General features: G+C 39.8%; 1 protein-coding gene across 1 annotated transcript in view; it reads left to right on the plus strand.

Moving 5' to 3' along the window:
• slc6a4a (solute carrier family 6 member 4a) overlaps positions 1-15,135 on the plus strand; it is a 29,843-nt gene that overhangs the window by 2,077 nt on the left and 12,631 nt on the right. The window contains exons 3-9 of the mRNA XM_078793009.1: positions 9,324-9,451; positions 9,561-10,118; positions 12,642-12,776; positions 13,139-13,361; positions 14,318-14,456; positions 14,754-14,888; positions 14,966-15,069. Coding sequence (XP_078649135.1) covers positions 9,653-10,118; positions 12,642-12,776; positions 13,139-13,361; positions 14,318-14,456; positions 14,754-14,888; positions 14,966-15,069 — 1,202 coding nt within the window. The 5' untranslated portion in view covers positions 9,324-9,451; positions 9,561-9,652. The remainder of the gene's footprint in view (positions 1-9,323; positions 9,452-9,560; positions 10,119-12,641; positions 12,777-13,138; positions 13,362-14,317; positions 14,457-14,753; positions 14,889-14,965; positions 15,070-15,135) is intronic.

The raw sequence follows: 15,135 nt of genomic DNA on the forward strand, positions 1-15,135 counted from the left end.
TTGCGGTTAGTTGGTTCCAAATCTGACCATAGTAACTGAATTTCTGCAAAGTAAGATTCAATGTTGATAAATGCAGTTTTGTAGAAATGACCACGACTGCACGAGCTAAATAGTTAGCCTCCAGTTTACTTCTTACAAACATGAAAAGGGGTTTCGAACAGAGCGAGGAAGAAAGACAATATAAGAAGCCAAAAATGTACCACTTCCACACACAATAGGAGGAGAACATTTCTTCACTTGACTCCAAGCAGTGTGATGGTAAAGTGGTGTAATGTCTCGTCAATGTTTTGTGTCATTAGTGACCCCTAGTGGCCAGAATACTACATAAAATTGGTATTTCAATCATTTTTTGTTACTAACAATGGACTATAGAAAAAAACATGATTACGGAGGGAGCGATCTATGATGTGCTTCACACATGTAATCATTTACTCTCACTTTTTTCTTATCCACACTGTCTACACACTCTAAAGCCCGATATGCAGAAACATGTGCATTTGGATGTTATTTTATGTTTCCTTCTTTTATTGTGTTATGAAAGAATGTTCTGACTACAAATAATGAGTGCCAGCATTTGTTCTGACAGACAAAAAAAACTAGTTTGAAATGATTAACTAGTAAATATTTTGTTGTATTGGTTTTCTCATACAGTAAATACCAAAGAGAGAACAACTGATTAAAACAATGTGGCAAAAAAAACAAGCCTGGATTATAATCATGGCAGATTCAAATGAAAAATAAATTACTTTCTCTTTTCCAATTTTCTATTATGATAATTTGTAACTTTCACTTTCAAATAAATTATAAAAAATCGGAAAAATAAGTGCGCAGGGGTGGGCAAACTTTTTGACTCACGGGCCGCATTGATATGACAAAATGTACGGGGGGGGGGGGTTAGATTATATATTTTACACGTAACAGTCCACCTGGTATTATTGTATCTGTAAAATTGTCATGCAATCTGCTATTATTATTTATTATTTTATATTTATATTTAAATATTTAAAAAATAATAAAATATTATAATAATTACAATAAAATTAAAATAATAATTATTATATTATTATTATGTAAAATATGCAAATATAACAATAATATTATATATAATTGATATAATAATTAGCATTAATATAATAATTATAATAATCATAATAGTTCTAATAATAATTATAATAATCTAATAATCTAATAATAATGTAATAATAATAATAATAATTATTATTATTATGTGCTTGTGTCCCTTTTTTCAGGAGCACTTTGTAAACAACAGACCATGTCAAAAAACGAAATTGATAAAACCATCAAAAGGTTGGCTCAGGCCATGATGCCAGGTTGTATGTTGAGTTTAAATGGAATACTTTGGAAAGATTGGGCGGGCCGTATTCAAACACTTGGCGGGCCGGATGTGGCCCCCGGGCCGTAGTTTGCCCACCCCTGGTCTAGAGACATTGCCACTGAGGAAAAGACGGAGAACTGGAGGTAGCAGAGATGGTAGCAGGATGCTGAGGTTGTCATTGGGAGTGACCAGGATGGATAGGATCAGGAAGGAGTACATCACAGGGACATTACATGTTAGAGGCCTTGGAGATAAAGTCAAAGAGGCCAGACTGAGATGGTTCGAACATGTCCAGAGGAGAGCTAGTGAATATATTGGTAGAAGGTGTAGAGGAAGACCAAAGAGGATGTTTACGGATGTAGTGAAGGAGGACATGACGGTCAGATGCAGAAGACAGGGTCTGATGGAGGAGATTAATTTTCTGTGGCGACACCTGAAGGGAAAAGCCCAAAAAAAACGAAGAAAAATAAGAATGAAGCTTGCATATGTAGATGTTTGGGAGTGGAGTGTGTCTGGTTTTTCATCGCTGCAGTTGTGTAACCATGTACACACGGTGACTTCCCGCAACAGGGAGGGAGAAGTGACTTCATACCCCAATTCTGACTTCCCATGTACTCCCTTTTACTTATTAGGATTCTGTGGCCCTGTCCTCATGGGAACTATTTTTTATTGTCCTCACAAAGTTATATGAGCAAATATCTCCATACACATACAAGCACTTCAAATAAACAATCCCACAACGATGATGTACATATACTCAGCCTATATTGTGCTATTACCAGAAAAAAATAGCATATGTGATGTACTTACTTACGTACTATACTGCGACATACAGTATAATATCACCATGTATCACAGTAGACGTGGCTAACACGACAGACACCACCTGCACGGTAGACATGGCATCTGTAAAGCTGAAATTAGGGATTTTCTGCATACCAAAAAAATGCTGCTAACTTTCCAACAATGACACAAGAAGAATTATCCATCATTTTGTCCTCATTAGTGAGCTGGAGCCTATCCCAGCTGACTTCAACAAGAGGTTATGGTCGTACTCTGTACCTATAATGCATCATAAACAATAAACATCTATCCATCCATCTATCTATCTCCTGTATATTCTCAATAGGGTCCTGGGGGGTTGCTGGAGCCTATCCCAGCTGACTTCAGTAAGAGGTCAGGGTCGTACTCTGTATCTTTAATGCATCTATTAACAATAAACATCTATCTATCTCCTGTATATTCTCACTAGGGTCCTGGGGGTTTGCTGGAGCCTATCCCAGCTGACTTCAGCAACAAGTCAGGGTCGTAATCTGTATCTATAATGCATCTATAAACAATAAACATATATCCATCCAGCTATCTATCTGCTGTATATTCCCAATAGGGTCCTGGGGGGTTGCTGGAGCCTATCCCAGCTGACTTCAGCAAGAGGTCAGTGCCGTACTCTTTATCTATAACGCATCTATAAACATAAACATCCATCCAGCCATTTATCTCCTGTATATTCCCAATCGGGGACTGGGGGTTTGCTGGAGCCTATCCCAGCTGACTTCAGCAACAAGTCAGGGTCGTAATCTGTATCTATAATGCATCTATAAAGAATAAACATCCATCCAGCCATCTATCTCCTGTATATTCTCAATAGGGTCCTGGGAGTTTGCTGGAGCCTATCCCAGCTGACTTCAGCAACAAGTCAGGGTCGTAATCTGTATCTATAATGCATCTATAAACAATAAACATCTATCCAGCCATCTATCTATCTCCTGTATATTCTCAGTGGGATCCTGGGGGTTTGCTGGAGCCTATCCCAGCTGACTTCAGCAACAAGTCAGGGTCGTAATCTGTATCTATAATGCATCTATAAACAATAAACATCTATCCAGCCATCTATCTATCTCCTGTATATTCCCAATAGGGTCCTGGGGGTTTGCTGGAGCCTATCCCAGCTGACTTCAGCAACAAGTCAGGGTCGTAATCTGTATCTATAATGCATTTATAAACAATAAACATCTATCCATCCAGCTATCTATCTCCTGTATATTCCCAATAGGGTCTTGGGGGTTGCTGGAACCTATCCCAGCTGACTTCAGCAACAGGTCAGGGTTGTACTCTGTAACTATAACGCATCTATAAACAATAAACATCTATCCATCCAGCTATCTATCCCCTGTATATTCTCAATAGGGTCTTGGGGGTTTTGCTGGAGCCTATCCCAGCTGGGTGGTTAGCATGCAGGCCTCACAGAGACCTGAGTTCGATTCCACCCTCGGCCATCTCTGTGTAAGCAGTAGAAAATTAATGAATGAATTAATTTAAAAAAAAAAAGTTGTCAAATTACCTTTGCCCAAGACCAGCTTTCGAGAATAAAGTCATAAATTTATGACAATAAAGTTGTAAATGTACAAGAAAAAACTGGTAACTATGTGACAGGCATTGCCTGAGACAGCTATGAAAAGCGGGTACTTTTGTGACCTTTGGCCTTGGGCATGTGGAGGGTGGAGGCATGCTAATCTATATGCTAAATTCCCAACTGACGTGTTTTACCACTACAGTATAAATAAAAGCCTGCCTGAAGCAAGAAGAACATTTCCTTCCTTCCTGACGACACGTGTTTTATTTTCCCTTTAACACGTATGACAGATATTACGACTTCATTCTCGTTAATTTATGACTCTATTCTCCAAATCTACAATAAAAAAATATATATACTATATTTTAGTGTGGCCCTAATACTCCGCTTGTGTCACATTATGTCGCTAGGGTCGTGGGGCTATACTGGAACCTATCCCAGCTGTCTTTGGCCGAGAGGCGGGGTTCACCCTGGACTGGTTGGCAGCCAATCGCACCTCCGTCATAACTATGGACGGTAAAACTGATTTTTATGAGCAAACTTTTACCATTCACAAGTCCAACCTTGAACCAATGAAGCATTTTGAAAGGTGCAATTAGGGGTTGCACGGTGGACAAGTGGTTAGCGTGCAGACCTCGCAGCTAGGAGACCTGAGTTCAATCCTACCCTCGGCCATCGCAGTGTGGAGTTTGTGAGCGCAAACGGTAGAAAATGAATGAATGAATGCTAAGGCAAACATGTAATATTATGTTGTAACCATTAAATTATGGTAATTTCTTATCAGATTAATCACGGTTTTCAAATTAATCAATCATGATTAATCACCATTTGCAACTATGTGTGAAATATGGCCATTTTTACTGCATTAAATAACAGAACATGATTACATATACATATATATATATATATATATACGTCACAGCTAGGAGACCAGGGTTCAATTCCACCCTCGGCCATCTCTGTGTGGAGTTTGCATGTTCTCCCCGTGCATGCGTGGGTTTTTTTCCGGGTACTCCGGTTTCCTCCCACATTCCAAAAACATGCTAAGTTAATTAGCGTCTCCAAATTGTCCTTAGGTATGAATGTGAGTGTGAATGGTTGTTTGTCTATATGTGCCCTGTGATTGGCTGGCAATCAGTCCAGGGTGTACCCCGCCTCTTGCCCGAAGACAGCTGGGATAGGCTCCAGCACCCCGTGCGACCCTGTAGAAAACAAATAAATGTATCCAATTAGTATCCTTCTTCTGGTCATCCAGTACTTTGGCTACGGACACTTCAATATTTTCCCTTCATTTTCACTTCATTTTCCCTTTATGAGCTTATATCGAGATTAGATGTAAAAAAGAAGGAAAGTTGGCCAGTAGATCCAAGACTATTCAGGAAAACCCCCGAGAGTTGCCAAAGTGTGATAAGAGTATTATTTGTAATACATTACATTGCATGTCGGTGCCAGACTACAGGGTGTTGTTTTGTTTGCATGCGCTCCAAAATGTGGCCCGGTGCCCAGAGCTTTGTGAACACTGTTTTAGAGAAAAGGGATCCAGCGAAACAGGCTTCCTTTTGGGGGAAATGGAGGAGGCTTGGCGGTCATCGGTATCTGATATACTGCTCACTTCAGGGCTCGAATTTAAAAAAAAAGAATTCCAACATGTGATAGACACAGAACTGGAGAACATGTAGCATGTGTTCCTCATTCATCATTCAAGGACGGCTTATAACTTTGACCTTGAATGTTTCTGATGTTGTAGTCACAGGCATTTCTATTAGGCGGGCCTTCAACCAACCTCGAAGGAAAATGTCTCAAAAAGTCAAAAAACAATTTTGCAAAAAAAAATGCAATAAACATTTTGTATGCATTTTAAAATCATTTAATTAAAAAATAAAGCTTGTTCAAGTAGAAAAATGGCTAAATTATTCCGAAGAAGCCTTCAAAGACATTGATGTAGTATTCTACACGTGTCACTAGGTGTCAGTAATGTTACTGTAATGCTCCGTCAGACACACGTGATCACCGTAACCACAGAATTATTATTAACGGGTACAATAATCCCTCATAAAAACATAGGCTACTGTTGCATCCGTAACCCACAGCAAGCTGAAACTCATCTCTGAACTCTGACGTCACTTCCTGTTTGCCACTCACTCTGCTCCCCGAGAGACCACATTTGTAACAACACACACAAATGCGAGTTTTATTGTTGTAAATGGCATATTTCCTCTTATTATGTCTACTATATTGGGTAAAACAAGTGTAAAGGTGACTATAGGGGTGCTATTTCATACAGCATTTAGACAACTCTAAAAAAAATTTGATGACAATGATTGCCCAAAATGTGCGGGGAATTGAACAAAGTAGCAAGGCTGCACATAATTGTTAATAATTGCTAATTAGTCTTCAGTCATGCCTTGTTTATCACGGTTAAATGATGCCAGAGCCAACAGTGATAAGTGAATTTCTTCAAAGTGGGATCCCTTGTTTATAAATTGAACATTTTTGAAGTTAGAGTGTAGAAACCCGTTTATGACGTTCTAAATACAGGTTTTAACATTATTAGAAACCTCTAGACATGAAATAGCACCCCTATAGTCACTTTTACACTTGTATTACCAGGGATCCAGAATTAGTTGTTTATTGACATTCTGATCAGAACCAAACCTATGCCCAAAATGTGCAAGGATGTTGCGGGGAATTGAAAACCTTTGCCCAAAATGTGCAAGGATGTTGCGGGGAATTGAACAAAGTGGCAAGGCTGGACATAATTATTAAAAAAATTACCAATTATTCTTCAGTCATGCCTTGTTTATCACGGTTAAATGATGCCAGAGCCAACAGTGATAAGTGAATTTCTTCAAAGTGGGATCCCTTGTTTATAAATTGAACATTTTTGAAGTTAGAGTGTAGAAACCCGTTTATGACGTTCTAAATACAGGTTTTAAGATTATTAGAGCCCTCTAGACATGAAATAACACCCCTATAGTCACCTTTACACTTGTATTACCAGGGATCCAGAATCAGTTGTTTATTAACATTCTGATCAGAACCAAACCTTTGCCCAAAATGTGCAAGGATGTTGCGGGGAATTGAAAACCTTTGCCCAAAATGTGCAAGGATGTTGCAGGGAATTGAACAAAGTGGCAAGGCTGCACATAATTATTTAAAAAATTGCTAATTATTCTTCAGTCATGCCTTGTTTATCACGGTTAAATGATGCCAGAGCCAACAGTGATAAGTGAATTTCTTCAAAGTAGGATCCCTTGTTTATAAATTGAACATTTTTGAAGTTAGAGTGTAGAAACCCGTTTATGACGTTCTAAATACAGTAAATACAATAAATATTAGAGCCCTCTAGACATGAAATAACACCCCTATAGTCACCTTTACACTTGTATTACCAGGGATCCAGAATCAGTTGTTTATTAACATTCTGATCAGAACCAAACCTTTGCCCAAAATGTGCAAGGATGTTGCGGGGAATTGAAAACCTTTGCCCAAAATGTGCAAGGATGTTGCGGGGAATTGAACAAAGTGGCAAGGCTGGACATAATTATTTAAAAAATTACCAATTATTCTTCAGTCATGCCTTGTTTATCACGGTTAAATGATGCCAGAGCCAACAGTGATAAGTGAATTTCTTCAAAGTAGGATTCCTTGTTTATAAATTGAACATTTTTGAAGTTAGAGTGTAGAAACCCGTTTATGACGTTCTAAATACAGTAAATACAATAAATATTAGAGCCCTCTAGACATGAAATAACACCCCTATAGTCACTTTTACACTTGTATTACCAGGGATCCAGAATCAGTTGTTTATTAACATTCTGATCAGAACCAAACCTTTGCCCAAAATGTGCAAGGATGTTGCGGGGAATTGAACAAAGTAGCAAGGCTGCACATAATTATTAAAAAAATTACCAATTAGTCTTCAGTCATGCCTTGTTTATCACGGTTAAATGATGCCGGAGCCAACAGTGATAAGTGAATTTCTTCAAAGTAGGAGTCCTTGTTTATAAATTGAACATTTTTGAAGTTAGAGTGTAGAAACCCGTTTATGACGTTCTAAATACAGTAAATACAATAAATATTAGAGCCCTCTAGACATGAAATAACACCCCTATAGTCACTTTTACACTTGTATTACCAGGGATCCAGAATCAGTTGTTTATTAACATTCTGATCAGAACCAAACCTTTGCCCAAAATGTGCAAGGATGTTGCGGGGAATTGAACAAAGTAGCAAGGCTGCACATAATTATTAAAAAAATTACCAATTAGTCTTCAGTCATGCCTTGTTTATCACGGTTAAATGATGCCAGAGCCAACAGTGATAAGTGAATTTCTTCAAAGTAGGAGTCCTTGTTTATAAATTGAACATTTTTGAAGTTAGAGTGTAGAAACCCGTTTATGACGTTCTAAATGCAGCTTCTAACATTATTAGAGCCCTCTAGACATGAAATAGCACCCCTATAGTTTTTAAAACCCTACTTAAATTGTTTTTATTCCATAAGGCTTTCTGATTGGGCTGATATATATCCAGTGTTGTTTTATTTTTGAGCTCTCTTAACTGTGTATCACGTTTGTCATGCATCTGTCACGCATGCATCCTACGTAGGACCCGTGCGTCAGCATGTGTGTCGATGTGTGTGCCGGGGAGTTGCTCAGGAAGAGAGAGAGAGAGAGAGAGAGAGAGAGAGAGGGAGAAATGAGCGAGGTTCCAGACCTGAACGGGCAAACGTGCCGTCCCGATTGCGCTACTAGTCTGTGCTGTTTGTTTCCTTGGCAAGTTTTTTGCACCAACGCAGGATTCTCTTTAAGTTCAAATTCGCTGCTGCTTCTGCTGCTTGTTTTTGATTTAATTGACATCTTCTCCCACTCAACAGGTAATGTCTGTGTTTGAGTATTCCGGAGAATACTTTTTATGTTATTTGTCAGTGTAAAGAGATACCTTCATGTTTTCTACTGCTTTTTTTCAGTATACTGCATGCAAAAACTTAAGTCGGATATCCAGCTAATGCTGTGTTTAATTTTTTTATCCTTGACCTTTCAAACTTTTTTTTTTTTTTTTTACTTTTAAAGCAGTTTGTTTGCACACGGAGGTCAGATCATGCGTGTGTTTGACAATTCGGTTGATAACTAAGCGCGAGTTTCTGCTGAAAAGAGTCCATTTTATATTTACAGTACATTGTGTTTTTTTTTTTTGGTTGGGGTACATTTTAGTTAAAATTAGTTTTAGTTTAAAATTAATTTGTTTTTTTTTTATTAGTTTAAAATTAGCTTAAAATTATGTAATTGTAAAGATGAACAGGAATGACCTCAGGATGACCATTTGTTGAGTTGCACGTTACAATGGAGTGTATTTCTGGTTTGACATAAACAATAAATGCAACTATAGTATTCATAACTCAGGAAATTAAATATAATATTTCACCTCTTTTTTACACCTGAGGTCCATTCTCATACGTAAATAAGTGTAATAAATCAAGTTTTATGATGACTTCAGCTCGGATAAGCAGCAAAAACGGACTAATTGTGAACACACGCAAAGGGAAAGTGAATGCATCGCGGCACCTGACTTGTGTTTTACTTTTCTGTTTTATTTGGGTTTGTGTCAACTGTTTGTTTTCTCTATTGTTTGCAGAGAGTCCTCACTGACAAACGTTTCATGGAGAAGATCCAAAGTTCTCTAGTGAGCAAACTCGTCCCAGCTTCCCTTGAAACTCATCCCAGTGTCCCTTCCTTAAACGTCATTCTCCTCGTCCTTGCCTTGTCAGTCTAAGAAGTCCAAAGACACTTTTTATTAGATTCTTTTCCGCATTAACCCCTTTAATCACGCTTCTGATCCCCATATTTGTTCCCCCCATGGGCGCAATAACAGCCAGCAGGATCATCTTGCTTTCATCAGCGCTGAGAACCTCTTTCAAACCCTAACCGCATCACTAAACACCGAAACCAGTACCAGAGCACCCGATGGAGACAAAAGATATCATGATGACAAGCGTGTTGACAAAGGACAAACGGGACACCGAGGCCGACAGAGGCATCGGCACCAAGGACATGAAAACAGAAGAGGAAGAGACGCAGGAGGAAAACTGTCGACTGATGCTGGCTGACGGTCTTGCTGAAAGAGGACCCAAGAGTCTGAGTTCGGCTTCAGGTCAGCAGGTGTCTAACGGCTTCACCACGTCCAGCCCGCAGAGCTCCAAGGAGGGAGTCGGGCTTCTGGGGGCTTCGTCTGCATCCGGGCCTGCAGGCACCACCGGGTCCTCTGCGCCGGCGGGAGGCCTCAGGACTCTCGTGGTCCAACAAACCAGCCTGGATCGTCCCAGAGAGACCTGGAGCAAGAAGATGGACTTCTTACTCTCGGTGATTGGGTACGCAGTGGACCTGGGAAATGTCTGGCGTTTCCCGTACATCTGCTACCAAAATGGAGGAGGTGAGGAGGTGGATGGGGTGCTGAAGGAAAGTCACAAGGCAATCATGTTCTCATTTTACTAGATTAGGGTTAGGGTTAGGGTTAGGGTTAGGGTTAGGGTTAGAGTTAGGTGGTGCTCCCATCTTGAGATGAATGAAGGTTGAAGACCCAAATCAAAACATTGTTTTTTTTTTTTCATATAATCCAAACTTATCAACATACAAATCAATTTACAGTAGAACCTCAGTTTTGGCCATTAATTCACTCCACAAAACCCTAATTTATATCAACGTAGAGCCGTATACTTGCTCACTTTTACTTTGGTGTACTTTTGTGTACTTTCGGTAACGTGTCTCCTTTAAACCGTTTCTTCCAGAACCCTCAGAAATACTCTAACATGCATGTCAGAGGAGATGAAGACACAGAAACCACACCCACACACATAATAAAGATGATCAAAGGATTCACTAGACGTAATCTGTCTATAGTGTCCGGTATCTGTCCATAGTGACCAACATCTTTATACCCAATCCACTTTATTTATATAGCACGTTTTTATAAACAGAGTTTCCAAAGTGCTGCACAGACTAGTAAAAATAAAAAGTAATAATCCAAAACTAAAAGATCATTTGAGAAATAAAATAGTAAAATTAATAATAATAAATAGTCAAATTAATAATAATAATAAATAGTAAAATTAATAATAATAATAATAAAATTATAGATTAAAATATTAAAAACAAGAAGCAAAGCAATAAAAGTATAAAAAATAAAAACAATTAAAATAAAAAAAGAAAGAACTAAAAGACACAGAACCATACGACTAACTCCGAGTTAAAAGCCAGAGAATAAAAGTGGGTTTTAAGATGAGACTTAAAGCTTTCGATGTTGGGGGCCTTTTTTACTTGGGAGGGGAGAGAGTTCCATAGCTTGGGGCCAACCACAGAAAAGTCTCCCCTGGTCTTAAGTCTCGTCTTGGGCACCACAAGTTGGAGCTGGCTCTCGGACCCCAGTGACCGCGCTGGAGAGTAAATTTGGCCTTAAAAACAAATAAAATAAAAATAAAAAATAAAATAAATAAAATCTTCATTCATTCATTTTCTACCGCTTTTTCCTCACGAGGGTCGCGGGGGGTGCTGGAGCCTATCCCAGTTGTCTTCGGGCGAGAGGCGGGGTACACTCTGGACTGGTCACCAGCCAATTACAGGGCACATATAGACAAACTAAATAAAATCTTAAAATCAATCCTAAAGCCAACAGGCAACCAAAGTAATCAAATTATAGTAATCAAAGTGACAGACATATTTTTAGCAATAACATTTGTTGAGAATCTAATCATACAAAAAAAAAACATACAGTAAAGTCCGGTTATATCGATATTCTCGGGAGTCTGAAAAAATACCGATATAACCAGACTATCCATATATCCGATCCTGCGCCGAACTGCATTAAAAGTGGGCGGATCTTTGATATGGCATGTAATTTTCTCCTTGAGTTCATGGATTGCGTATCTAGCATGCTTTTGTACTACAATACATTTTGTACTACAGTAAATAAAAATAAACTTACGGTGTAGTGATTACCGGTTACCGGGACATAATTCACCCCGGAACTATCGATAGGGAAGGTGTTGCCACCCGGAGGGGTAGGCGCGAGGGACGGGTGTTTTCCGCTGTGTGTGCTGCACTCTGGTGGTGGAAGTGTGAAAAATAAAGTTGACTGGAAGCAGCCGTTCGCCGTGTTCTTTTTTGGTATTGAAATCCTTAAGCAAAGATTGATTTAAGCTGCTTTTGTATCGATATAAGCAGACCAAATTGGCTGGCGGGAGATGAAAAGGGCATCGTAGTAACCGGATTATCATAATAACTGTGTATCGTACTAACGGAGCTAATTATATCATAAAAGACTAGACATTTGCCGGGAAATGAAAATAGTATCATAATAAGTAGTAACCAATATCGATATAACGAGACTTTACTGTATATAAAAAAAATATTTTTTATATTTTTCTACACAATGTAAATAGTAAAGTTAAAGTGTTGTTTTTGTGCGCTACACAATCCTCACCTCACAACAAACCCTTTTCCACTTTTATCGAATCTGCAATAATAAGGTCTTTGCAATTTCCTGTGTTGTGTGTATGTGCGGTCCTGAAGCAGAGATGGGCTCAGGGAGACACTTGATAGAGGCAACGCTATTAATTGTGTGTTTTTTTTTTATTATTAGAAGGCCTCAATCTTCTGCTTGCTTAATAACCTGTTTCTGAAACAGCCGCTCAATCAAGTCTTATCTTTGTCAAAAAAAAGGTCAAAGAAATACACACACACGGGTATGTGAAGTCATGTGATTGTCCGATATGACTGAAGGAAAGGGTTTATGTCTTATGTTTTTTTTTTAAATTTGCTCCATTTCATGTTGACATCATATCAATGTAATTCTAATACTGCATAATTTTTTTATTGTACAGCTGCAGTTACAATAAGATCCAAAAGATCCACATTTAATAATCAGGGCATGCCCCTGTCCTCCATGCTCTCACCTCAGGTGCCTTTCTGCTGCCCTACCTGTTGATGGCGGTGTTTGGAGGCGTGCCTCTCTTCTACATGGAACTGGCTCTCGGTCAGTTTCACCGCAATGGCTGCATTTCCATCTGGAAACACATCTGCCCCATCTTCAAAGGTAGGAGGAGATTGAGAACTCGGTTAAGAAAGCAAAAAGGTGCGCACAAAAAAAAAAAATATGTCAAGCCCACGGGTGTTTCATTTAACCCCGTACAGGGTAGCTGTGGCTTCTTCTTGAACGTTTAAAAAGATTTTCTGAATCTCTGTTATGGAAATCATCACATTTCCATGCCAAATGCCAGGTGTTTGGAAATTTGATCGTATGTAAATTGTCGTGGCTGGAAAATGTCAGCCACTTGAGCTTCAGTTTGAAACCCTCACTGATATCTGTGCAGGATGAGCGACACGCAAAAATAACCTTTAGAAATTATTGCATACATATTCGCTTCAAGTGATTTTTTTTATGGTTTCCTCATCCAGGTATAGGCTTTGCCATCTGCATCATAGCCCTCTACATAGCCTTCTATTACAACACCATCATGGCCTGGGCCTTGTACTACCTGTTGTCGTCATTCCAGCCCACCCTGCCCTGGACCACCTGCACCAACAGCTGGAACACGGCCAGCTGCAACCGCTATATGTCCACCGACCACAATGTTTCGTGGTCCAACTCCTCCACCTCCCCCGCCGAGGAGTTCTATACGTAAGTGCATGTAAGTGGGATGTGGAAATGTATAGGGGAGACTTTACTGGAAGAAGATGATGCGTCAGCGTAAACTACGTAAAATACGTTGAAATACGTTAAACATGCATCAGAATACAATTAAGTGCATCCCATAATAAGTTCCCAGTTCCACATGTCCAAAAGGAGTAGGAAGAAGCAAAGCTTATTAAATCCTACCCCTCCATCTGGTACTTTTACAATCAGTAACTGTACATTTGTTCACTTCCTGCTTTCCTAATATGGTTTAAGTATTTTTTTTCATTTTTTTATTTTATTTTTGTGCCAGCTGGCTAGCACCGAGGGTTTATGGTGCAGGGGACCAGGGTTCAAATCCCGGTCTAGGTTACTCCCAAAAAATAGGGCGTTACCTTCCCAGTTGCCGATCAAGAGGGGAAAAGACCTCACCGGGGTTCAATTCCACCCTCGGCCATCTCTGTGTGGAGTTTGCATGTTCTCCCCGTGCATGCGTGGGTTTTCTCCGGGTACTCCGGTTTCCTCCCACATTCCAAAAACATGCTAGGTTAATTAGCGACTCCAAATTGTCCATAGGTATGAATGTGAGTGTGAATGGTTGTTTGTCTATATGTGCCCTGTGATTGGCTGGCCACCAGTCCAGGGTGTACCCCGCCTCTCCCCCGAAGACGGTAGTCCTAGCATATAAGTGTTTGAAATTTAGTTCTTCCCTGAGATCATATTTCTCCTGGATGATATTTTTAGCTAATTGGTTATTTTTAGCCTTATGCATTATTTTTGCTGTTTGAAGATGAACTATATCAGCAAGTATTTGTGATTTTAGAAATAAGGAGTTAGTATGTTCTCTGTAGGCGGCATTATGAATTATCCTTACTGGCCTTTTTTGCAGTACAAGTCAGTTAACGTATTTCACCTTTTCGCATCTACCACCAACCTGGTACCTGGTCTCCACCTCCATCCAGTCGACACGTGTTGCAGGTCCACCGCTCTTCAGGTCTGCACCAGTTAGGTTCTGTCAGCTGGCAGCTGGCCCTCTGCCTGCTCTTCATCTTCACCATCGTTTACTTCAGCATCTGGAAGGGAGTCAAGACATCTGGAAAGGTAACTAACGAGGCGCTAATAGGTGCGGGGTGCCACTTAGACTGGATGGATGGACGCTTGAATTGATGGATACTGATGGAGCAGAATGGTCATGCGTGGATTACGTATCACGCTCATTATCATTCATCATCTCGGCTACGCAAGTTGGTTAGAGAACACCAATTAAGAGACCAGAAACCAGACCTGACCGACCGTTTCTAGCAGCTTCACTTGATTATGTGTAGCCATGATGTACATTGAAAATAAAAATAGAGGTACAATGTCCAGCAGAAATGTCATTAAAGTATCATCATATAGGTGGTGTGGGTGACCGCTACCTTCCCGTATCTGGTCCTCCTGGTGCTGCTCATCCGTGGGGCCACTCTCCCAGGTGCGTGGAGGGGAGTGGTCTTTTATCTGAAACCTGATTGGGAGAAACTGCTCAGCACTACCGTAAGTCTTACATGGAGAAGTGAGGTTGTTTTTTTTTTCGTTATACATGAACTTTGACTAACCTTGTCGTGTTCAAGGTGTGGATCGACGCAGCAGCTCAGATCTTCTTCTCGCTGGGTCCGGGTTTTGGGGTGCTCCTTGCCTTTGCCAGCTACAACCCGTTTCACAACAACTGCTACAAGTGAGTTTAATAAGATGTTTCTGCAGGTTGGATTCATAAAAGATTTCAAATTTCGGTTCTTCTCCC

This window comes from Doryrhamphus excisus, linkage group LG8, assembly GCF_037039965.1.
Source record: "Doryrhamphus excisus strain RoL-2023G ecotype Guam linkage group LG8, RoL_Dexc_Guam_v1.1, whole genome shotgun sequence".
NCBI lineage: Eukaryota > Metazoa > Chordata > Actinopteri > Syngnathiformes > Syngnathidae > Doryrhamphus > Doryrhamphus excisus.